At 37.6% G+C, this 24,692-nt stretch overlaps 3 protein-coding genes across 9 annotated transcripts; all 3 read left to right on the top strand.

The window, feature by feature from the left end:
* The first annotated feature begins 1,916 nt into the window (after window positions 1-1,916).
* LOC114516999 lies at window positions 1,917-7,766 on the top strand. 2 transcript variants are annotated; one of them, XM_028536631.1, is made up of 4 exons: window positions 1,917-2,480; window positions 4,472-4,592; window positions 6,218-6,650; window positions 6,901-7,766. In XM_028536631.1, the coding sequence occupies exons 1-4, from the start codon at window positions 2,340-2,342 to the stop codon at window positions 7,019-7,021; spliced, it is 816 nt and encodes a 271-aa protein (XP_028392432.1). In that variant the 5' UTR covers window positions 1,917-2,339; the 3' UTR covers window positions 7,022-7,766. The 2 variants fall into 2 exon arrangements, with proteins under 2 accessions (XP_028392432.1, XP_028392434.1); XM_028536633.1 differs by lacking the exon at window positions 4,472-4,592.
* A 676-nt stretch (window positions 7,767-8,442) lies between these two features.
* LOC114517000 lies at window positions 8,443-11,930 on the top strand. 3 transcript variants are annotated; one of them, XM_028536635.1, is made up of 3 exons: window positions 8,443-8,974; window positions 10,657-11,008; window positions 11,359-11,930. In XM_028536635.1, exons 1-3 carry the CDS (start codon window positions 8,776-8,778, stop codon window positions 11,501-11,503), a joined length of 696 nt encoding a protein of 231 aa, XP_028392436.1. In that variant the 5' UTR covers window positions 8,443-8,775; the 3' UTR covers window positions 11,504-11,930. The 3 variants fall into 3 exon arrangements, with proteins under 3 accessions (XP_028392436.1, XP_028392435.1, XP_028392437.1); XM_028536634.1 differs by having other exon boundaries at window positions 10,657-11,032; XM_028536636.1 differs by lacking the exon at window positions 8,443-8,974 and adding an exon at window positions 8,989-9,862 and having other exon boundaries at window positions 10,657-11,032.
* A 1,627-nt stretch (window positions 11,931-13,557) lies between these two features.
* Window positions 13,558-23,836, top strand: LOC114516912. Of its 4 annotated transcripts, XM_028536521.1 has the most exons (9): window positions 13,560-13,667; window positions 16,759-17,991; window positions 18,085-18,945; window positions 19,176-19,525; window positions 19,599-19,717; window positions 20,164-20,284; window positions 20,403-20,485; window positions 20,946-21,148; window positions 21,660-23,836. In XM_028536521.1, the coding sequence occupies exons 2-8, from the start codon at window positions 16,821-16,823 to the stop codon at window positions 21,028-21,030; spliced, it is 2,790 nt and encodes a 929-aa protein (XP_028392322.1). In that variant the 5' UTR covers window positions 13,560-13,667; window positions 16,759-16,820; the 3' UTR covers window positions 21,031-21,148; window positions 21,660-23,836. The 4 variants fall into 4 exon arrangements, with proteins under 4 accessions (XP_028392321.1, XP_028392322.1, XP_028392319.1 ...); XM_028536518.1 differs by having other exon boundaries at window positions 16,759-18,945; XM_028536519.1 differs by lacking the exon at window positions 13,560-13,667 and having other exon boundaries at window positions 15,286-18,945.
* Window positions 23,837-24,692: the final 856 nt, after the last annotated feature.

Raw genomic sequence — 24,692 nt, 5'->3', positions numbered from 1 at the left:
CAATTCGGGTGCAGCTATCTTAGCTGACGACACTCATGGGCTTAGATCTTATGTGACTTTTCAAGGACTTTTAGTTGACTTTGTCGATATTTCATAATAATTTCTTTTGATTCTTATTGAAATATAAAATCCTTCCTTTCATAGAAATTTGCTGTATTCTGTGACGACGACCATTCGTTCTTGGAACTCCACATTGCGTTCGAACGAAGGATTTTTTGAAATGCGATCCTGTTTTCTCTGAAAGACCGCAGTGAGTAATCAGTAAACTTGCAAAAACTTACAACTAGTATATATAGAATCCGCGGTCATTCATTCCAGTACAGGACAAAATGTCCTGTTTTAACCAGAAGGCAAAGCCGTTGTAGACCTACCAACGGTATGCAATAAACAACACAAATTGAAATAAAAATGTAGAAGTTCGACAAACGAACTTCGACGATGCGCAAATGACTGTGGCAAATTTATATATTATTGGCGAAGGTTTCAAAATCCGGTTGGCGAAAAAGAGAGCGTTGTCAGCGTTAAGATCAAATATATAAATGTTTATCATCAAATATTTCATCTTGACCAAAAAAATTGCGCAAAACCACCAATACTTCGTGTTGTAAATGTAATTCGCGGTGCAACACTTGATGGTTGTCATAGCGAAATGTTGGCGTGATTCAACATGGTTCAATATTTTTAAATATAGCATTTCTATAGATATGTGCGGGAATATTTCTAGAAGTTTCGCCTATTGACCACCTCGGAGGAGTTACTTCCTGTCGAGACGTACGGCCCTTGTGTCGAAACATGCAGATACATGTTTTCTTTGATCTATTTTGGTTTGTTTTCTGCGATGTCCGAAGAAGATGGTGCGATGAAAGGTTTCTTTGTGTTCAATCATACACAACTAAAATTCGAACTTATAAAGGCGATGTTACACCATGGAACTTCCCTTGCAACTTGTGATTGCATTGGAACTCTACTCCTGAGGCATGTGAAGTTGTCGAATACGAACATTTCTCTTAGTCTCTTACGATCTGCTAACGTTTTCTTAGCATTTCGAGCACTCTACCAATTCACAAAATTATAATTCCATTGCTTGTAATCAACTTGCCACTGAGCTATATAGGTAGCTGAGCCTGACAAGAGCGAGCGTGGTTTTAGTGTCAGGATGATAGGTTAGCCTGCGAATAGGCACTGGGTAACTCATTTTAATTTTGTGACACTTCACTCGATGTAACATAATTACTAGGGGTTAAAGAGTCTTATATTTATAACTTCGAGTGGAAATAATACACAACTAAATTGATCCTATCCTAAATATGGAGTGAAGAGCCGAAAATGTTTTATTGTTTGTTTATTTCAATAAAGACGTAATATTGTTCGTGCGCACGAAGTTGCTTTGCATATATAATTTATTCCTCAAACGTCTGAGTATGGCGTGCTATAAATATTTTAGTTTCAAGGCCAATATTGCTTCGTACTTACTTCATCAGGTGAAGAAAAGTTATAGAAATATTTAATATAATAGCAAACAAGTGATTATAACTTCCCGTTCGCTCACAGCCCGATCAATCAAACAATTCCTCAAATGAAGAAAATATTTCGTAACGCAAACGCGAACGCCAACGGCAACGGGAAAACCCCTGGGTTCACGAAAAATATCGCAGAAAGATTATGAAATTTTAAACCCTTTAAAGTTCACCCTTCGACGTATAGTTTTAACAGAGTTTTTCTGTGAGACATCAATCATGCATGTATGCAATGATATTTTGCTTTCTTTATCGAGTTCCAAAACATACTTTAATAGTATAAGTATTTTTCACCCCAAATACGCGTTGTGACCTTTATTGACCCAGAAGCCACAGTTAGCCACTTCGTCGAAGCGATGTATTCAACTCAATTGAATCGCCGAAATTAAATTCACGTTGAATCAATTTAAGACAAAAAAAGTCACTTCTACAACATAACTAATAAACTAATCGCAGCCTGGGATTATATTTTTGTATGGTTATGCTGAGATTCAAATACGTTTGGTATACTGAAATAATTCCGCATACTGAAATAATCAAAATACCGGAAATAATTTGACAATTAATTTGCGGGTCAAAGGCCACTTGTTACCATGGGTATCTTCACGCGTGAGGTGACGTACTTGACGTCTGCAGATTCGTCTCATGAGTCGGCAAAAATTTAAAGCAAATTCAGTTTTCTTATTTACGAAGTGACAGTGCTCAAGTAAAGGGGTTATAGTTTACTGTTGTCTTATGCTGTAACCTTCCTGTGGATAATAATCATGAAAAATTTCAGCGAATCTCATATCATTTTCCTCCTCTTCATTTGTGCGTTGGCGAATGAAGTCGCTGAATGTATACCAATTTGTTCGGCGGGAACTTATTACACTGAAGATCTATCGGCCTGTGTTGCTTGCCCTGTTCATGGAAAATGCGACGATCAATATTATCGCGCCGTCAATAGGTGCAAGAAAGCATGTGGTATGTATAACCTTTTTATAAATATTTTTATCAGCTTAATGGCTTTAAATTTAGTATTACGAGGGAAATTAATACATTATTCCCACCAGCTTATATATCTTATAGCTAAAAATGTTGTACATATCAAAGTAACCCGCAGGAACTTCAGTAAGTCTTGGCCCGTTGGCCGGCTGCGAGCGATATTTCCCAACCTACCTATTATTACCTGCTATATATAAACACTATTGAGGCCTACGGTAACTTCTCTATAAAATGATAAGGCGCCAGCGAAAAAAAGATCAAATTAGCGGGTAGAAATTTCGGGTAAAAATAGCGGGTACAAATTTACGTCACATGCAGACATTGATTATTTCTAATCAAAGCAGACATATCTATAGACATAGTTTATTCTGCCTAATTTACATACTGCATGCTCTACGGGAATTCTTATATAGCATTAAAAAATTTCAAGTATCCGCTAAATTGTGAAATTGTATTATGCGGTAATTGCTGGGTGTAAAAACGTCTATCACAGTAACAAGTCTAGAATCACTAATTTTTTCCTGTTTGAAATTTTTGCCTGACAACAAGTAACTTCTACCTGTTTCAAATCTTGGCAACTGCAACGTAAGAACCGGAAAGCGTGTGTCATTATGGGCATGCACAATAGTAAAGGAGATTTGACGTGAGGTTAGAGAAGAAGAACAAGCTTCCTGAGAAAATTCAGATTATGTCATTCACAATTCGCAACCCTGATTTCATCACATTTCGTAATCGCAAGGGCGTTTTTGAAAATGTGTCAGCTAGAGTGTTTCTGGGAAGCAATTAAGGTTCTGCGTCATGCATTCTGCCTTGCAGAGTCGCAGACAAACATTACGGCATCTTACGAGAGTAACGAGACATACATACATATCATATTTCGTTGTTATCATCTTCACATTTCTGCCAGGGCATCGCTATTTATCATTTAGTTGCTCAAATATACAGCTAATTGAATTGGGAATTTCACAATTATCGTAATGCTGTTATTCCCAACCGGTTTAACTATTCTTGTATATATTCAAGTGGGTTTTCCTCAGTTTATTTTTATCTACGCCCGCTCTTGATTATATATTCAATTGAATCTCAGTTACGTCATGAAAATGCAAACTATGTGCGTAATGTGTCTCGTGACACATTTACGTTAACACGGAAATTGTCGAGAACTTGAGGTGGCTCATGTCGCGGCCAATGCATAATTATTCATACTCATTATGATCACTTCAACTAACTCTTACCAAACTCTGCCGACGAAGGCCCAGTGGTCGAAACTTCGAGAAATGTACATGCTTTTGTCTATTTTAGGCAGTACTTATACTACACTTTGATGCGAAGTTATTATCAATACAGACTATATACATACAAACATAGCTGTTTGCGGCGATATAATATCGTAAAATCAGTAAAGCATTTTGATCATCGCATGTTCATAATTGCTATGAAACGGGGGAACGAAATAGACTTCGCGAAACAAACTATTTCAGTTGAACAAAGGTAAATTCTAGCAGAAAGGCTTTTACAGCACGAAATAGACTTCGCAAAACCAACTATTTCAGTTGAACAAAGGTAAATTCTAGCAGAAAGGCTTTTCAGTACAGCTCTGATCGTTGCTATATAAATATAAGATTATTATGTTTTAATATTATCCATACAATCTGCGCATGCGTTAGAAAACACACAAGAAGGAAATCCGCCCTTCAAAGAGGTCTAGTGACGTACGTCTGTGACGAGGTTTAGTGACGTCAATACGTTACATATATAACGCAGTTTTTTCCCGACTGATCCATCGAAACTTTCACATGATGCATGATGTTGCAATCATTAATAATAACCGGAATGAGAGTTCCGCTTAGGAAACTTTGAAAAAGAGCGTTAGGTTTGTTAGAGTCTCATTCTTCGCTTCTCGCCCAAGACGATCAACAAACATGAAGCTAAGCGCGTACCAAATCATTCTCGGTTTTCTTTTGTTAAAGAACGGCAAATGCTGTCCGGCGGGGGAATTTTACAGTCAGGATATACCTGGCTGTGTGCTTTGCCCTAGGAATTGTGGGGAGCAAGACGCCCGTGATATTTGGAGATGTAGACAGGCTTGCGGTAAGACTTATAAGAGAACTTTGTGTTCGACTATTACTAAGTGTATATGTTTTTGAGGATAATAGCATACGATTATGCTTAATATATCTGATTTCCTCGTACTTAAAAACAAAAGGCGAACGGATATAAGCTATAACCTATTACAGTGATTGGCGCGCCTTGCTCCTATAGCCTATAGGTCGTGACTGACCGTCGGTAGGGTAATTATTGCACTACAATTTATAGCCGCATATCTTTGACACCGGCGTCATTCACGGTTTTACTGAATTTGTATCTTTCTGAAGCGAATAAACGTGATCCTGCAATAATATTTTGAAGATTTCCTAACGATAGTACATTGTGACTCGTATGTTTTTTATAGCTTCCAGAATTTCTTTTTGTCATTGAAACGTTTTTGAGTTCTTGACTTGTAGGAATTAAAAAACCGCGATCTCCTTTCCTCTTTGGCGGCCCAATAACACATCGATGTTGCCTGAATCACAAAGGTCTTGAGCGGTCAAGTGAACATAATATACGGACATAACAATGTCGAGTATTTCGTACCCGAGAAGCTCTTGACTTCGATTGTAATCGCTTTCATCTTACATGCTTAGCGGTTGGCCAACAATGCTCACTTAATACGCGTTTTTGGCTTACGCACGAAAAATTTAAATGCTTTCAAACTTTGGAATTGTTCCGTGTTTATACCCTTTCCTTCTTCGTCTGCCATTCTAGAACCTGTCTGTGTTTTAATTATTTCAATAATTATAATTTTGTGCTTGGTGTAAGAAACACATATGTTTCTGTTTGACCTTCCCTGCGTCATTACTTCCGTCATAGTCCCTTCCCTGTCTTAGTCAATTACGAGGCAATTAAAACGGTAACGTTCGATACCCACGGAAAAGAACGTAACCGTCCAAATTCTATTCATTTATAGCAAGTCTCGAAATTGCTCAAAGACATTACGTGGAAGTGAATCAGCCGTGATCGACCGGACTATGTTATCAATTGTTGGCATTATGCGTTTTGTCTGCTAAAGCGATGTCTGATGTCTCATTGTGACATAGGCTCATATTACTCAAAACGAATACTGCTATAAATATATATGATAGTCTTGACAACCCCTCAACACGGCTACACGAGCGATTTTTATTGGCGACTTTCTACCTGGCGTATGTTATATTGTGTGAATTATGTTATTTGTGTACGCAGTTGTACTTGGCGAAGGAAAGTAGGGCTACTCTGCTAAATTTACTTAGTAGCATACACCAGGGGCCCGTTGTATCAAGCCCGTTTAGCTTAAACGGCACATAAGTCAAATTTAAATAACACTCTTATATACATCTCTCTTGAATGAGTCAACTTGAATATTATGCACTGAATTCGTAGTTGTGAACAGTATCTTTGTATTAAGGTTAAAAACATTTAGTTTACTTTTTGAATAAAACGATAGATTTGCTTTCTATTTTGAACTAAACCACCGTTTAAGCTAAACGGGTTTGGTACAACCGACCCCTGGAGAAGAAAACCGAGGCTTCAGATAGCAAAACACTTAGTCATGATATAAGAAGCATGAGTGGTCAGTTCAACAGGGTATACCCCGCCAGCAAAATATTGACAACGTGTTTTATATAAATTTGCTATAGAGAAGAAAACCACACCTCCAGCTGCGCCGACGATTAAAGTTCAGGAGCCCACGTCAGCAAGCCATACCACTGAGAAGCCTGCCGTCAAAACGGAAACCTTGTTGACCCCCTCAGAGAAAGCTCCGGAATCGAAGAAAAATGGAACGTTTCGCGGAGGCCGAAAAGTAAACGTAGGTTTTGAAGAAAAACCCGATCCTACAGAAAATAAAAGTTCCTCTTCAAACTCGCAATCGGCAATGGTAGTAACCATTGCAGTGTTGGTAACACTTTTGGTTTGTGGAGTTGTCTATTTCGCATACCGGAAGGTCAAGAAGCCCGCTTCAGGGGAGGACCGTCTTCAGAATGAAAGAGGAGAGGGAGAACAAGTCGAAATGTGCAGCGAGGCTTCAAATTCAACTCGGGAATCCAGCCCTTTCACTATCAGGCGTATAAAGTACGGTATATTCGATATATTGTATCAATAGGCGACATGAGCGGGGGGTTGCATAACCATGTTGAATGAAAAACGCGGTAAATTGGGGAATTTACGGCGGCCAATTTTAGAGCTATTGAAATTTACCGCTCTTTTCATCCAAGACTTCTGACCTGCATACATATTGCATACAATGGATTAACTGATTTTTGATCGTTCAAAATGCTTTCTAATACTAGTAACTTATTTACAACATTGATTTACGTTTTAGTGAACGAGCTGGCAGCGTTGAAGGAATAGAACTTCCTGTGCCTGAACAAGGCAACCGGACATGTTCAGAGACGGAAAAAATGCTAAAATCAACGTTACTGCTTGAGGAAAACGAGAATTAAACATTAGTCTTCAAACATTCAAATTGATGACGAATGCTGACGAATCAAAAACAGCTTCGTGCAGTTCAGCGGAAAGGTTTCTAAAAGTGCGGTTGTTAGGATTCTTTGCTGAATCATTTTCTGCCTCGGAAAGCACTTGCTGAAATGGGTTATTCGAGCAGACAGGTCGAGAAAGAGTTCCGGGGATCGAATGCAAAATTTGGGTTTCATGGCAACCAACACCGATTGTGTGACAAATAACTAACGATGTCAGCATTTTTGGATTCTTTTCTGTTGTGCTCAAAAAGAGGATTAAAGACGAGTGAATAATGCTTTTTGAAAGACGTGAACAACTAAAACAGAATAATTTTTTTGGAGAACGGCCAGCCAGGGGATATGAAATGACTTGATGACTTTTATTTGACAATTATTGTTCATATTACCAATTATAGACTGCATGTGTGCATATGTTTCCTCTGCAAAACCTGTCGCAGCACAAAACTTAAAAAAAAATATTTAAATGGTCGTGACGCTTGAGAATAGTTCCGACTTGTTCTGGGCAATTGACAGCAGTCAATATGACCAACAAAATTGGCGGACTGATCCCCGATACTTCGTGTAGTCAATAATGACTTCTGCTATAATATAAATACCTTCACTGACAAACCATATAGGCTGCAAATTGAAATAGAATAGGATACATTTTGTTTTACTCAATTTTGACCATTCAAATTTATTTGTATATAACACAGCTAATAAATATATTCTCTCACAAACGTTAATACAATCCTCCGTTGGCGAAATTGCATCACTTTGGCCACTATTATCGTCAGGCTTAAACGACAGATATAACTGGCTGTATCAGCAAAACAATCTAAATCCGGTAAATGATTATCAATGATATCAAATAGACTGGAGGCATATAATATAAACAAAAGAGGCCCAAGAGGCCAAGACAGGAGCCCTGTGGAACGTTAAAGTTCAATTCATTTATATCGTTTAAACCTCGAACGTCTGCGCATGGCGGGCTGTAAATATTTTAGATTCAAGGTATTGCTTCGTACTAACCTCAGGTGAAAAAGATTTATAGAATGCTCCAGACAGAATGATTTTGTAGCTTGTGCGTCACAGACCCGAACGGAAATGGAGGGAAAACCCCTAAATATGAAAATTTCAAGTCTTAAGTTAAGATTCGCCCTTCGACGCGTATATAGTCTCAACAGAATTTTTCTGTGAGAATCATATATACCACGATATTTGGGCTTTATTGAGTTCCAAAACATATTTGGTATGTACGTAATTTTCACCCATACATATACGCTGCCGTGACCTTTGTCGATCCAGAAGCCACTTCATCAAACCATAGTCAAACCGTATCCGCCAAAATGAAATTAAGATCTAAAATCACTTCTACCACGCAACTAAAACAGCCTGAGAGTATATTTTACACGGTTGTGTTTAGATTCAAATACGTATGTACTCGTTTCTTTTGATTGTAGGGGGTGAATCACGCGGGCATAGTTGAAATACCTTAAATCTATAAAAAAGGGTTACCATGGGTATCGAGTATCTACACTTTCATACAACCGGTGTGACGAACTGAAATCCTGGCTCGCATGACGATTTCTGACGTCAAAGCTATTTCGTGAGTGGGCAAAATTATAAATATAAGTTGGTTAGCAAGTCCGTTTCTTCTTTACAAAGTGACTCTCCTCGAATAAGGAGGTTATAGTTTGCGTGAAGGTCTTACTGTAACCTTCCTGTGAATATTAATCATGAAGAATTTCAACGGATCTCATATCATTTTCCTCCTCTTCATTTGTGCGTTGGCGAAAGAAGTCGCCGAAAGTGTACCAATTTGTTTGGCGGGAACTTACTACACTGAAGATATATTCGCCTGTGTTGCTTGCCCTGTTCGTGGAAGATGCGACGATCAATATTATCGCGCCGTCAATCGATGCAAAGAAGCGTGTGGTATGTATAACTTTTTAAAAATCTTTTTATTAGCTTACTGGCTTTAAAGTAGAAAAAACAAAGGAGAAGAACAAACTTCCTGAGAGGTTTCAAATGATATAACTTTCACATTTCGCAATCCTGTCTGATATTTTGCAATTTCAATTTCATGGGCGTATTTGATTGCGTGTCTCCGGTTCTCTGCTGGAGACAATTCTTTAGTCTTTCTGGAAAGCAAGCTTTTGCGTCATTACGGCATTTTAGGAGACATGTATACATATCATATTTCCTTGTTATCATCTGTATCCACATTTCTGTCAGTCCATACTCCATACCACTATATATAATTTAGCTGCTCAAATAGTATACAGCCAATTGAATTGGCAATTCCTCATTTATCGTAATGCTGTTATTTCCTACCGGCTTAACTATTCTTGTATATTCAAGTGGGTTCTCCTCACTTATAGTTTATTCATATATATGCCCGCCTTTGATTATATATTTAAATCTAATCGCAGTTACGTCATGAAAATGCCAAACTATTTACAACGTCAGCACCAAGATTGTTGAGAACTTTATAGGTGGCTAAGGATATAACGCAGTTTTTTCACAGGATGCATGATGTTGCAATAAATGATAATAATAAGTTCCGCTTACGAAACTTGAAATTAAGCGTTACGTTTGAAGTTTGATAGAATACAGTCGCATTCTTCGCCCGTCATCCAAAACGATCAACAAACATGAAGCTAAGCGCGTACCAAATCATTCTCGGTTTACTTTTGTTAAAGGACGGCAAATGCTGTCCGGCGGGGGAATTTTACAGTCAGGATATACCTGGCTGTGTGCTTTGCCCTAGGAATTGTGGGGAGCAAGACGCCCGTGACATTTGGAGATGTCGACAGGCTTGCGGTAAGACTTGAGAGTAATTTGAACTCGACTATACTAATATATGCTTTTGAGGGGCTGAAGTATACGCATATGTTTAATGAAGTACTTCATGTTAATATCTTTTTATCAAGAGCAACATTCAAAGCCAAGAGACGAACCATATAAACTAACATATCAAGCTCGCCTTGCGATAGGTCGCGACTCACCTTTTGTATATGTCAGAGTTATATATTATATTATGTAGGATCGCATTACAGTGTATGTATATATAGATATGTTTTGCGCGGGATGGCGCGACTTTGGCCATAGCTTTGACACAGAATTGATTTAAAACACACATGCAGCAACCTAATAAAAAGGTCTTTTACATGGAACTTTTAAACCGTTTTGGGGGTAAAACACGTTTAATGTGAAATTCGATTATTGTGTCAGAATTTTTCCTTTTTGAACCTCTTGCGTCATGATGTGCGTCAAAGTCACTCCCTCCTTTGTCTGAGTCGATTTCGGTGCGATTAAGATGTAGGATTGTGAAATTATATGCATTTACAACGAATCGTTTTAGACACATGCAAACCGCATATTTGAATTTCAGTTATCAAATAGACAAGTTCATGCCAACGACACAAACTTTATCCGTCCTCGTTTTATTGATTTTTAGCCTAATTAAGTTACGGTTAACATGCAATCAGATATGCCGATGCACGAGCGCGTTAATTGTGATATTCCTATTATAGTATAAAACCTATTACCTGCATATACATGACGCCAGCCTGGTTCGATTGAATATTGACACATGCTATTGTACGAATTCTTAGAGAAGAAAGCAACATTACCACCAAGTACGCCGACGACTGAAGTTCAGAAACATACGGCATCAGGTTCTCCCACCATCGAAGTTGAAATTTTTTCGACCACCTCAGAGGAAGGAGAGACGATTGAAAACGGAACGTCTCGTGGAGACACAAAAGTGGTAGATTTTGCAGAGAATCCTGGCACTCCAAGCTCGAAAAGTTCCTCTTCAGTCTTGCCAATAATCATTGCAGTTCTAGGGACGCTTTTACTTTGTGCAATTATCGTTTTCGTGTACAAAAAAGTCGACCGGAAAAAGGTCTTCTCACGGCAGGAGACATCAAGCGAGGAAGAGCCAATCAACGCTCCGGGATCCAGGTCTGTGATGATAAAGTGCGAAATGTACGGTTTTATATTCAGTATATACAAAAAAAAGAATTTATTACAATAATATTTCGTATCTGTGATGGTCACAGAGACCATGTTGGATGATAAAAGCAGTAAATTTTAAACTTTACGGCGACGTGACCTGTGTATGTCTTCATCAAGTTTGTGTCTCTTTTTACATGCACCAGAAATTTTCTTAAAGACACATATTTAGGTCATAGATCAGCATTTCTGGCACACCTATATATATGCATACAATGATGATAACCGATTTATGATCGTTTAAATTTGTTTTTCATTTGTATAAGGTATTAACGAAGTATTGTTTATTTCCCTTTCAGTGGACCAGATGACCGCAGCACTGAAAAGGAAAGAACAATCGTTGCCGTATACGAGACTAAAGAAGCCGAACGAATTAGACTCACAGAGGCAGAATTAAAGCAGTATTTTGTGTCGAATCTACATCTCGACGAAACTGAAGTGTAGGAATTATGTCAGCAGGAATTATAGGAAATATAGATAGGATTTATGTATATATAGGAAGTATAGGAATTGTGCATTGAAATTATAGGAATTATGGAATAGGATTTATGTCAATGAAGTATATAGGAATTATGAAAAACCTTTTCAAACAGCTTCTGCCGTTAAAGTGCTGGGGTTGGATGTAAAAAAACTCTAACTGCATTTTCAGTAGTTATGTCATAGTTAACTAGAAAATACATTCTGATTGGCAATTCTGCCACTAGTTATATATAATTAAAAGTTAACGACTTTTTTATACAACCGCGGCCCCAAGATGATCAATTTGATATTCTGAAACCGAAATCCAACGCCGGTCAGTTTAAGATCGGTTCAGTGTAAATATACTAAATTGTGTATATAGTTAGTATATATGAAAAAAAAAACTTTTATGCTATAGAGTATAGTGCTTATTCTTTGATAACTTGAGTGATTGACTTTTTTGGAAGCCGGTTTCTGAATCAAATGCAAATAAACTAAAAGTAAAACTAGTTCGGCATATGAAAAGTCCGACGTCAGAAACGGTCTCAGTTAAAAATATTTTCAGCGTGATACGATGCAAGACAGTATCGTTTTTTGGGGTTTTATCACCACTGTCGTTCGTAATTCGTTCTAAAAAGTAGAAATAATATACTATTAATAATATATAACATGAACAACGGCATGCCAAGCTGAGTTAGCGATTTAGCGCTGATATTTTTAACTGAAAAAAACTTGCAGGGATGCATGCGTTTACGCTCTCGCTTTATTTGTTTTTTTTACCCGTTCGGAGACAGCCACCCGCGTGACCCGTATAAAAAATTGCTTAGGTTTCAAAATGCTGTGCATGCAGTTGCTCGGCGGATTCGGTATCCGCCTATATCCGGCCACATCCTGTAGTATGCATATAACAACGTCATTCATATAAAATTGATGCAATCATAGTCGGGTTTGCCAAGGATGTTGACCATAATGAGTGCATTGCGGAGTATAGAATTGCATTCATCAATGAATAGAAAATATAGACCCACTTGGGTTATTATAATTCATTCTTCTTCCTTTATAGGCAAAAAAACCAAATAAAAGTTTCTTTAATAATTGGTTTTCTACTAGGCCAACCCTTCTGCCCTATGTCTAGGGCCCAGCTATCAAAATTTCTATCAAGAATTGAATTCATTTGCTTCAAAAAACTGAAAATTCGCATCGCGTTGGCGAATCGCGGCCTGTGTTTGTGGTGGCTTTGTTTGTTATTCATATTATAAACCCCGCAGCAACAACTTTTCTTCGATAAATTTTAACTGGCAATTTTTGCTCGCCTGTTCATGTCTTATAACGTAGCAAACGATTACAAATTTCTACTTAGCCCGCAGCTTTCTATGGCAAGTGCTCTTCTATGGCTAGCTAGGCTAAAGACAAGGTGGCTTGCTTTTGAAGAAACTAGCTGATAAAACTCGTCACATAAAATCTCGTGATGGAAAGCCTGCTCCTCAGTGAACCGGCTTAAGATGCATAGATTGTGGATTATATAAGCCATAACCCTAGGAGTGGATCTACTAATAAAACAGAACTCTTTCGCGTGTCCGCTTGTCTATAGGGCCGAAAACTCTTAGATGCACTATCGAACAAATGTGCTGTCAACGTCTCGTACTTGTCTACCATTATTGAACAAATCGTTGGAGCTGCATGAATCAGGTATTCTACATGGATACACGCAGTGCTGATAATAACTGTCAACATGCAATATGCATGGGAAGCACAACATTGTTCAATCGCCAATTGAGTCGTCAATTGCAAACGAGAATTTCTACTCGCAAAATATCACCGCCCGCCATATTTGCCCGAAAAGAGCCTGCGGAGGAGGTGTAGCGTGCGAACTGCGAAGCGACTCTATTCCTCGCCACCGACTTGACGCCGACGCCGATGGCGAACCACATGACCACAAGCTAAGAATGTTTTAAAAATGCATTCACATAATTTTGGCCTATCAAAGTTAATGAGTCATAAAATCAGTAAAGTTGCACAATAGCTATTTCCTTCAACTACGTCGACTTATTATTTGTCATCGAAATCGAGTAAAGTAGCAAGCACTTTGACTATGTAGGTCTGTTGCTGCCTTGCTGGGGATTTCAAACAGGCAACGAAATCGAATCGGGTGAGATTTTAATTTATGCCTAGTAGTTAACGTAATGTGTGTGGATAGGGTTCTATAATTTTCCATCGTAGCTATTAATGGCAACAAATGTTATAGAAATAAGAAATGATACAAATCGAAAGTAAAATTGCGTTGCTAAAATACACCGCAGTCACGGTAATTTTATTAACATGGTCCAGTTTTTACGATTATAAAATTGTTTAAACGACATAAACGTAATCTACGATTATATATGTTGAATTATATAGCATTTTACGGCTTTCTGCTTGACTTCCGCGGTAGTTGTGTATGTAAAAAAACGTTCGACGTTTGTTCAGTACTTCAGTATACATCTCAATACCTTCACCTAATAATAATCAATGTACTTACAGTGACGGTTTGCTAGGTTCTTTTTACTGTTTTACTTTTTGGATAATAATATGTATAGATATACGTATATAATATATAATGTATTATAGTATAGGTAAAAATCTTGCTTAGCTAAGCTAAATTTATTGTCAAACAACAAATATTTATTTTCCGTTGCGTAAGCATAGCGTGTGAATTGTTGAGTGGATGGAAAGACCTGCATGAGATTAGACCCTGTCATATCAAGCTTAATAAAAAAATTGCCCAATAAGGAAACCGAACACTTTCATTTCCTGCAAACAAGTCTTTATGCATATAAGGTCTATTGTGCCAAATTTATTCAATTGGAATTTCTTGAATATTCTCTGTGTGGTTTCTTATGGCTCTTATGCGTAAAGCGGTAAAATTTACCTTTTATAGCGTACTTAGCATCAAATGTGGTATAACAAATGCCTAAAATAGATTGATGTCAAGTTGTTTCAAGACGCTGCCACGCTGCTCCCTAGTTATATTGGATTTTATAGTATAGCGTACGTTTTACGTTCTCATTACAAGTCCACAAATTTTCAGTGTAATATGTCATTTATACACCAAAATTATAGTCCCTGCTCCATGAATTGGCTAAATAAACATATATGCAACAAGACGCCTGTTCTGGCGTTAACTCCGGCGCACGTGCCAGTCTTTAATATAGAGCTTCTGAACATAAACAATACAGTTCATATTCGCATTTAGATGCCTTACGAAGCTAAGTGTTCGATCGCGAAATTCAGCAGCACATCGTACTTTAAAAAGTATAGAAGTTCAATTGTTCGAAAATGTAAACAAACCGCATAATACATTCGCTTTGTCTTACACTTAGGCTTTGGAATTCGCGCTTATATATTATATCTTCAATCCTGTGCAAACTACGACGTGTCAACGCGCTCATACACGACCACATCATCTTGTTAAACGGCGAAATAGCAGCGATATTATTAAAATAGGACAAGAATCTACATGTATCAAATATATTCTTACTCCAATTCAATCTAAACTTAATCGGAGAGCATGAAAACAACGGTTTATTTGTTCCTCTTGAAGGAATTGCCGTATCATGCGAGCGAAATCGAATCGCGCATCGGAAAATTAGCCAAACCTGTGCACCACAACTCTTAGGAGATAAGACTGGGACGTAAATAAATACAGTCACGTACACATTTTAAATACTAGAATGTTTCGCGCCATTTCAGACTTGCGACGACGAAAAATAAAAAAAAAACAAACAAAACAAAACCGGGGCGAATTTTCAACTCCGTCGCTGACGCCGGAGTAATAATATATGCTTCTCGGTTTTCCACAGAAGCCCGCTAATGAGGCGCGCACGGTGCCAATACATATAATCAGGGCGCACTGATATAATAAATACAAACTACGGCGTGTGCCGTGCGCTAAAAATGAATGTAAAAAATATCAATTGTTGGAAATCACTATATGGTTTCATTTGTTTGTGTTTTTGAAATGATGTGCTGTGTTTTTAAAATTTTAAAACGTTTTGTGAAATTGGAAATTTAGGCCTAGGTCTAGGTTATATATATACGTCGCATTTGGCCGCCTCGAATGCAGTTCACGATAATATACACTGCTGAACTTAGCAGTGTGTAGCTGACAATTGTGTTTATTATTTATTGAAAATGAGTCAAGAGTTTTGATTGGCCAGCAGCTGTTGGCGAAATCGTCATATCCGCTCGGCAGCTGCCCAAATTTGGACAGTGACGTCACTTCGTCGGATATGAAAAAAATTATTGCACGTTTGACGTCACTTCGTCAGATATGAAAAAAATTATTGCACGGTATGACGTCACGCTAATTTATGCGGCTTGTGCCAAAACCTAAAAGCGGGAAAATACGAATGGCTTCATCAAAGGAAAGGTTCGCTGACCTTGGGGAAGATGAAATTAAAAAATTGCTGGAAGAAAAAGACTGACAACATCTGACAACAGTATTAAGAATTATTCTTTTCTCGTCTGATTGGTTTATTCATAATTCGGAACACTGCTATTGTTGTTCAATTTTCAGCAGCTTGCGTCTCCTTGTCTACAACGCAAGCGTTTAGTCTAAGCCCAAAATTTTTGCAAATAAATAATAAAACAATTATTGAATTCGGTTCTCGCAGGATATGAGGAATTATCAAGGCCTCGGTTTGTGTTATCCGCCTCAGCCTTCGGCTTCGGCAGATAACACAAACCTCGGCCTTAATAATTCCTCATATCCTGCTCAACCTCATTCAATAATTGTTTAATGTGTTCACAATTAAGTGACATGTGTTTCTTTTCACAATTGTGCGCCAGGCTTTCGTATCAGTGGAGAGGTTATTCCACATGCAGTTTGGCCCTTTATTGTAAACACGGCATACTGTTCAGGTATCTATTTGATGCCAAACACTACATAAAAAAATAGGTATGCAATGCATACATGTGGGTAGCCTCCAAAGCATTGGCAAAGATTTTCAAGTTTTGTTCAATCTCAAATGACAGGCCGCAATAATGGCGGGGAAATCAACTGCATGATGCTTAGTTCAACGTTCAAATGCCATACGCAAAGGCAAAAATGGGCTAGTTTGCTAGTTGGATACAGTTATAACACAGTAGGCATAAGAATAATCAATGAAATACAAATATACATCTGCCACCTCGCTCGCCTGTTGCGCCCACATGCAATTATTGTCCAGCAGACATTAAATTTGATTCTGTTCATTTCTCAGGGTTTTTTGTAGTACTTCATCAGTGATCATCTAGTGTTCCCTAAACTATATTGCCCATAGTCATGGAATCCAGTATCGACGCCGGTCTCTTTAGCAATGATTCGAAAAATTTAGAAACACGTTTTCACACATCGCTGAAATACCGATCACTTCGTCTTATTTCTTATCTAAATATGTTGATAATGACTTTATTGCAAGATTTTTTCGATAAAGAACAGCGTGAGCTTTTGTCAATGAATAAAGTGAGGAATGGGGGTAAAGAAACATCCCCTGAGGCCAGTTCAGCGAGTGAGGCTTCGAATGCAGAATTATCTACTGCGGTTGCAGACGTGGAAGCCATGCTTACAGAAACTTCAGCTTCCGTCCATGTGCTTCGGGCGTATCTCCAATGGCCAAGCGAGGAAACATCTAAACCAGTGAAACTATTGTTCGATCGCGGAAAAGACAAGAACTTTTTCACTCAAGAGAAAATGGATAATTTTTTTTCTTTTTTGGAATCTGGTGATTCAGATCAAGAAAGTATGCATCTCACGAGTTTGCGATACAACGTTATTTCAGATGATGATCTGAATGATGATGATGAGAATATGTTTGCGAGTGGAGATTTTGGCAATGCATCAGGTAGTCTCTCGGAAAGTAATCCAGGCATAGTTGCAGAAGAGCAGAACAGGGAGCGAAGATTCCGAAAAAAAAGACGAAAGCAATACTTAAAGGACCGAGAAAAAGACGAAGATGATCCAGTCGTTCGCATGATGAAGGAGCATTTGAGATGGAAAGATGTTAAAATTTTCTCTCTTCAGAGAAAAATAACATTATTGAAAGAGGAAAACGATCTCCTTCTTTCTGAACTTGTTGAAATAGATTTAGTTCAGAAAAACAATGGACAGGAAGTACAAAAATCTGCAACTTTTTATCGATTTCTTCCTTCCTCGTTGCCCAAAATTAAAAAGTGTTCAATCCTGCAAATACCAAATGACAACAGCGACAGCCTTGGCTACCCAAATGACTGCCAAAGTAGTTTTGGGAAAAGCGACGCTCTAACTTTCAATGATTTCACATCCGTTCGCTCTCAAAACAGCCCTTTTAAGCTGGAAACCGGAGAGGAGAAAAAAAGTTTTGCCGAGGTCAAAGACGAAAGTTATTTAAAAAAAAATCATAGTTCAGCAATACAGAACGTAAGTATTAATCCAGATGAAAAGGCAACTGGCGGAGAGGGTATCAAATCTGAAAAAGGTGAATGTAATATGAATACTGATCTTTCAACTACTTCAAAAGATAAAAATCATTCGATCAAGACCAATAATACATCGGTTATTTTGCATAAAGAAAAAGCAAGTGGAAAGGGTGGTGAAGCTGGAAGTTTAGCTGATCCACTGGCATCAACGTCGAGAGATGAAGTAGATGACCAAAGATCAGTCGGCCAAAGCAGTGAAGGTGTTTCATTCTCGGTCCAACAAGATGATGCAAATGGGAAGGAGTTCATATCTCTTGCTAGTAAACCACAAACATCAGTGGCCTTAACGTTGCACACCAACTACAAGCTGCTGTTGATCACCCTTGCCGACAACCTTCTTTCCTCCGATGTTGAAAATTTGAAGAGCTGGACAACAGAGAAATTTTCGATCGACAACACACAAAATGCCACCGACGTTCTCTTTCAACTTGATGAAAAAGGAGCTATCAATGCCGAAGATTTAAATGAACTGTGTGGTTTCTTTAAGTCAATCCTGAGATACGATCTTGTACATATTGCTGAAGCGTTCCTCCTGGGTGATTACAGTTTGCTTCGCGCGATTCCAAAATCAAAAAAACGCAAAAAAGCTGGTAGAATCAGAAACTCCCAACTTGGCCGAATTTCGTGGAATGATCACGCAAGTGCATCTTCCTCCAGACGATCTTCAGTCAGTTCAACTGCCAGTGGCGAAACAGTCAGAAATCCTGCAACGTCAGGAAAACCACAAAACAACAACGAACCCCCGAGCTCCGGCGCTCATCAAATACAAGAAGCTGCATCCTCAAGTTTCTCTGTACTTCCAAACCCTTCCAATCCTGGAAAACTATTTTCAAGAACTCCGAACGAAAATCAGTCCACAGCTCGTGTTCAACAAGATCTTACGCCTACACCAACGGGACTTCCCACTGCAAACATCAATAAAATGGTTGTACCTAATGGATCTACAGTTTTAGGTAAGTTTTGATTGTCTAAAGGAGTTACGTTTTAACTCCTGGATGTGTATTCAGAATATTCAGATATTTACTTGTTTATAAAATAACGAGAATATTGAAAATTCATCAGAGGGAACATCTTTAATTTTCAAGCTCTTATTCGAGCGGATATACATAATTTATACAGCGCTGTTTCGAGTAGTCCCAGTGTTTTTTTTATTGAATATCATATTTCCATTGTTGAAAAACAGAGGAGAGAAGAACAATGGCAGCCAATGTGTCAACAAGAACGAGTCGAGTAACGAGAAATACCCTGTTTACCAGCAGCAATGGTTTAAAACACTCTAAGTTCCAACGTCCAAGCATTGTCTCGAATTCTCGTGCACCCAGCAATTCTGGCAACCGAGAGGTTTTTAACGTGCAGGATGATAACTGGTTATGCAGCCATTACAAACGCCATTGCTTCGTGAAATTTGAATGCTGCGACAAGTTTTGGCCATGCCATCGTTGCCATAACAACCAAAGCGCGTGTGGCAGAAAGAAACTTAAATCACGTGACACGAAAATGCTAAAGTGTGTTTATTGTAACAAAGAACAACAGGTAACCTCATAATTCTCTATATTTAAAGCTGTTGCGTGAGATTTCTGTTAATTGCATCCATTTTTGTGCTTAGTTTGGCCAGTTCTGTTGCGATTGTGGAGCAAAATTCTCCAATTACTTTTGCGGTTTGTGTAAACATCTGACTGGCCACGATGACTTTCCTTATCATTGCGAGAAATGTGGAATTTGCAGGTGAGGCTTTCTCAGCCAGTTAACATTTTACGGTCAATGCATAGAGTCGTTGTCCTGGCCCTTTGAACAGCGAGGACGATCTAAATTGCTCTAAAATCAAAGATTAGGGAACGCTTTTTTCAGCTTTGATTTAAAAAGCTGTTTATCGTCGTGCTCTTGTTGTCCAGATTGATTTAAATATGTCTCCCATCTATTCTTATGCAAAGCCCACCCGCCAACATTTTACCACAGCCATTCGCATTGGGATGTGCTGGGGTGGAGAAAAGATACGGTTCATGCCTGTTTTCCAAGTCATAAAGAGTCGCAGGGTATTACTTTCATTCCCAAGCATGCGGGTTATTATATTAACTTTGAAACAGAAGAATACGCTATGGAACATTATATAAGGTAAGTCTGAAGTTGTTAGCGGTCATAACCGAAATTAAAACTCGTGTTCTCCATTTCAGAATTCACGGGGATCGTTCATTCCATTGCGACGTATGTGGTGTGTGTCTGGATGTCCAACTTCAAGGAAACCATAAATGCCGTGAAGGATCTGCTCATGACGAGTGTTGCATCTGTTTGGAGGTAATGTATCGCTTGGAATGTCTTAACTGTACCTATCCATGCACTTATCCACACAAGTATATATGTATGCAACCAAGCCGTATAGCAGGGTTTTTAATTCTTGAATTTTTTTTTGCAGGATGCATTTACTGGATGTCAAATACTCCCGTGTTCTCATAAGGTACACAAGGAATGCGCAACCCAAATGATTAGAAGTGGAATGTGAGTATTTCTAATTATTATTAAACCTAAGGCACGTCCATAGGGTCCAGCTTACCGAAAAGAAGTCAATCTGAGATTCTTCCGATGCATGTGACAGTTCCGAATGCATGAAATCATATCCTGTGCCGTTTTCAGCTTGTATGCAAATTACTAACTCATTTTTTCATCAACTGTTCCTGGCTTGAATTTGAGGTGTATATAATTCCACTCGAAATTTAGACCCTTTGAATATCTAGCATTTCATTTCAAGTCGTTTGAAATGGTTAACTTTTATTCGCTATTCCATGGCCACAACAACTGAAATGGGTCAATTTGCTTGCAAGCTCAAAATATGTGGTGTACCTACAAGCTAATTTACTTACAATTTAATGTCACCATGCATGCAAAGTGACATGAATATTTTTGCCTCATCTCGATGGTCTGGAACTAAATCGTCCAATTTCTTTCTTTCTTATTACAGTACGCGATGTCCCATCTGTCGGGAAAGCTTTGCCCACAAACTTGAACGACGACCAACAACGATGAAAAAACATACTGGAAAATAACTGCAGTTGCATGATTATGTCATCAGGTTTTGGATTTCTCTTTCAATTCATGCAATGTATCTGCGTGAAATGTCACAAATTTCCTCTACCGCGTAGGTGACGTATTCACGAAGTTGCAGTAAGTGCCTTTTTTGATGCTGTTAATTCGTTTTTTTTTCGGAAGAGAATTTCACTTAATTTTATTTCCATTTTGTTAAGAATTTGTCATATTAAATATGAAACTAGGTGAACCAACCAATATAAATTCACATACCATATATAACTACTGACCAAGGATCTCAGATCAAGAAATTACTAAACTGTTTTTAAATTGTCGTTTTTTAGTGATTTAGACTACCTTTAAGTTTACAACACTAGTTCGTAGTTGCAGATGTACACCAAGCGAAACATAGCTATCTCGGTATATGCATGGCTCCAATCGCAAGATTAGTTCTTTTTGCATTCGCAGTCAGAAATCTCATTACATAGATTTGCCACCTGTATTATCCTTAACAGTATTAATTAGTAACAATCAAATTAATTAAATTAGTAACAGTCAATTAATATATTAAGTCTTGGTGATCAATCCATATATACATATAGCTATATTTATCACACGTGATTAACACGCATGTCTCTTTTATTTATAGATTCATATATGAATGATGGTAACCACTTCATCTTTCCAATCTTCCTTTATTGTTTTATTCTTTTCGGGGCATTAAGAGAATGCTTTTGTGTTTTGGTTCATGAAAGAATTCCAAAAACTATATTTAAACTTCTTTTACATTTTTCCTGTACCTATATATAGCCAAATCTCCGGCACTTGTCAGCTTTATCAGGCTTAGCTGTTTTCCAGCAAAATGATTTTCATACCTCGACTAAGGTCTTGGTGTTCAAAAATTTGGTAAAAGCGGTGTTACACTATGCAACTTCCCTTGCAACTTACAATGGAATTCTACTCCTGAGGCATCTCAAGTTGTCAAATAAGAACATTTCGTACGATCTGCTAACGTTTTCTTAGAATTTCGAACACTAGTTAAAAATTAACATCCCTCAAAATCATAATTGCATTGCAAGTTGCAGGGAGAAATTCATAGTGTAACAGCGCCCAAAGTTTCGTTAACGAACAAAATCACGTTTTTTCATGAGCTAAGCTAATAAAGTTTCGAATATATCAAAAAAGCAACTAATTATATCTAATTTACGTTTACGTATACCTAAGAAGTTACCGTTTTAAGATTTCTTTCATTTGAAACATTCAAAAGATATCGATTATCATTGGGTTTTTTAATATTTTATCTGCACGTCTGCAATTATTATTCAATGTATTCATTTACACTATTTTCGAAACGATTTATTTCCTGAGCTAAATATATATCATATATATGATATATGCAAACGTTTGGCTTAGAATTTATCAATGTAAAGTTGAGAATATAAACCAAAATTGAAAGAATTCAGTAATATATACATCATAATATCTATGTGCACTATAGATAACACGGATATTCAATTATATACACCAACATATACACAAATCTTATACATATACACATCTACACGAAGTTTATCAACCAATTAGTACAAATGATATAACATCGTGAAAAGCAATCTCATGCACAACTAATTGGTTCCGTGTAGTAACACTCACACAGTTTCCAACTATTCTGAATAAGTTCAGTATATAAATACATGAACGTATTTTTGGAGGAAATTTCATTCGCCGGTATACAAAAGTTAAAAATTTTCTTAAAAAATGCCTGGTGGATGGCATAGTCAATCCATATTTAGGCAATCGATACAAATTTTGTTGAGAATTCACAATATATGACAGTATATAAATATCAATCGTAATTATCGCTACTCTGGTTTTGAAAGTAATCACCACACAAAGATTAACTTGGTCGTGAAAGTTAATCTTTGTGTGGTGATTACTTTCATTTATTAGTAAAACCTGGTTGCCTTGAACTCATTAACTTCAATTCGTTGAGTATATAAATACTGAGTATAAATCAGTATGATAACTAAAATATGTTCGAGGATAATCTAATCAAAACATTTGGGCAAGTTTATTACAGGCTGTTTCAAATGTGCCTACACATCAACAACTATGTATGTGGATTTATAAGGCATCTCGACTGATTACTAATCATTTTTAATACGTTTGGTGGTCATGGTGCAACACTTGAAATAGGCCTAAGTCACTTCACCAATTTAAAAACACCGATCGAAACTTAGTGCAGTGCACTAGGGCATGTAATCGATGCATGATGATACATTTGATATTGCAATTGTTAAACTTTCGTAGCTCCAAATAAAAGTAATTAGCAAGGGTCTTTCTGATAACCATGCATGCATGTGTCATGGTGGTTAGTTTCATAGTTTGCATCAGGTTCTAAATCAATCTTGAGTTCTGCTGTTCAGGACTACAAAATAAGTCAATTGGCCTTCGCTTCTGTTAGATTTAGTTGCTATATCGAGTGTATCCAGTTCATCATTTTGGGTATTTTACTCTTGTTTATAATACGTAATGTAACTTATAATAAATATCAAATAAGTTGTGTCTATAGTATAGTTATAGCCCAGTGGGCTATAACTATAGACACAACTTATTAGAGATATATGATGTCATTACACCATAGAATTTAGAATTTAGAATAGAGTTTTAGAATAAGGCCACCTTATTCTAAACCAAGTCTGGAATATTTTAAATGTTATTGTATGATTAATATTAGATTCACGATTATATGCAATAATGTAATTTCAACTCAATAATAAATAAATGAATAAGCTGCCTTATGGTAGCAATTATATGCATTAAATGTTCCTCGCTATTATATCAGCTTGTACATATGCCTTTCTGCAAGTGTTTGGTCAAGGAATCGAATTTCGTGTCATTCCATGAAGCTTTTTATTGAAACGATCAGTGAATACCGCTCACAAAGTGATGCGCATGCATTGTTCACAAAGTCTAACCGATCTGTTAAGGAAAAACTTTGGCATCTAAAAAGATTTTTATGGTTGAACTGTTTGTACACCAAGGTGCAATCCCAATGGACCGCACGCTATATTCGGTTTTAGGTTTTTCAAACAATGGATAACGATTATAACTCCTAGTCAAATTTTTAAGATGGCGTAAGCATTGCAAAATCTTGGTGGTCTAATTCCACCCCTTATCTAACGTTTTCTGTACCGAGTTAGCGTATAGTATAGTATGCTTGCTGTTGCGTTCCTGGCGATCATAATATCACTGTGCCCGACCAGGGCTTCAGCTGATTCCTACGACGCGTAACGACGCGTTAAATGCAGAGCTTTTTTAGGCGAACTCGTAGACAATTTTGGGCCACAGAATAGCCGTGGCCGTGTAGTCAACGGATGCCATTTTTAATTGCATACGTCACGCTCGCTAACAGTCGACACATATCGACATGTGCTCGGCTCGCGCTAGTTGTTTGTTGTTTGATTGATCAACGCTTTTAAATTTACGGTTATTTGAAGCTCCTCGTGATTCTTATTAAGTGAAGTGTCCTGAATCGCGTTATTGACACTTTTGCACGCAATCACGATCCTGGTTTTAGAAGATATGCTTGACATGCATGTTTCAAACCACAGATTGTACTCTTTCATGTGCATACGTATATGATTTTAAGTCAAACCATGATTATTTAATACGCTTTAGC

Source organism: Dendronephthya gigantea, unplaced genomic scaffold, assembly GCF_004324835.1.
Source record: "Dendronephthya gigantea isolate DGI-Jeju-01 unplaced genomic scaffold, DenGig_1.0 000007F, whole genome shotgun sequence".
Lineage (NCBI taxonomy): Eukaryota > Metazoa > Cnidaria > Anthozoa > Malacalcyonacea > Nephtheidae > Dendronephthya > Dendronephthya gigantea.
This window is presented reverse-complemented; position numbering and strand designations above follow the sequence as displayed.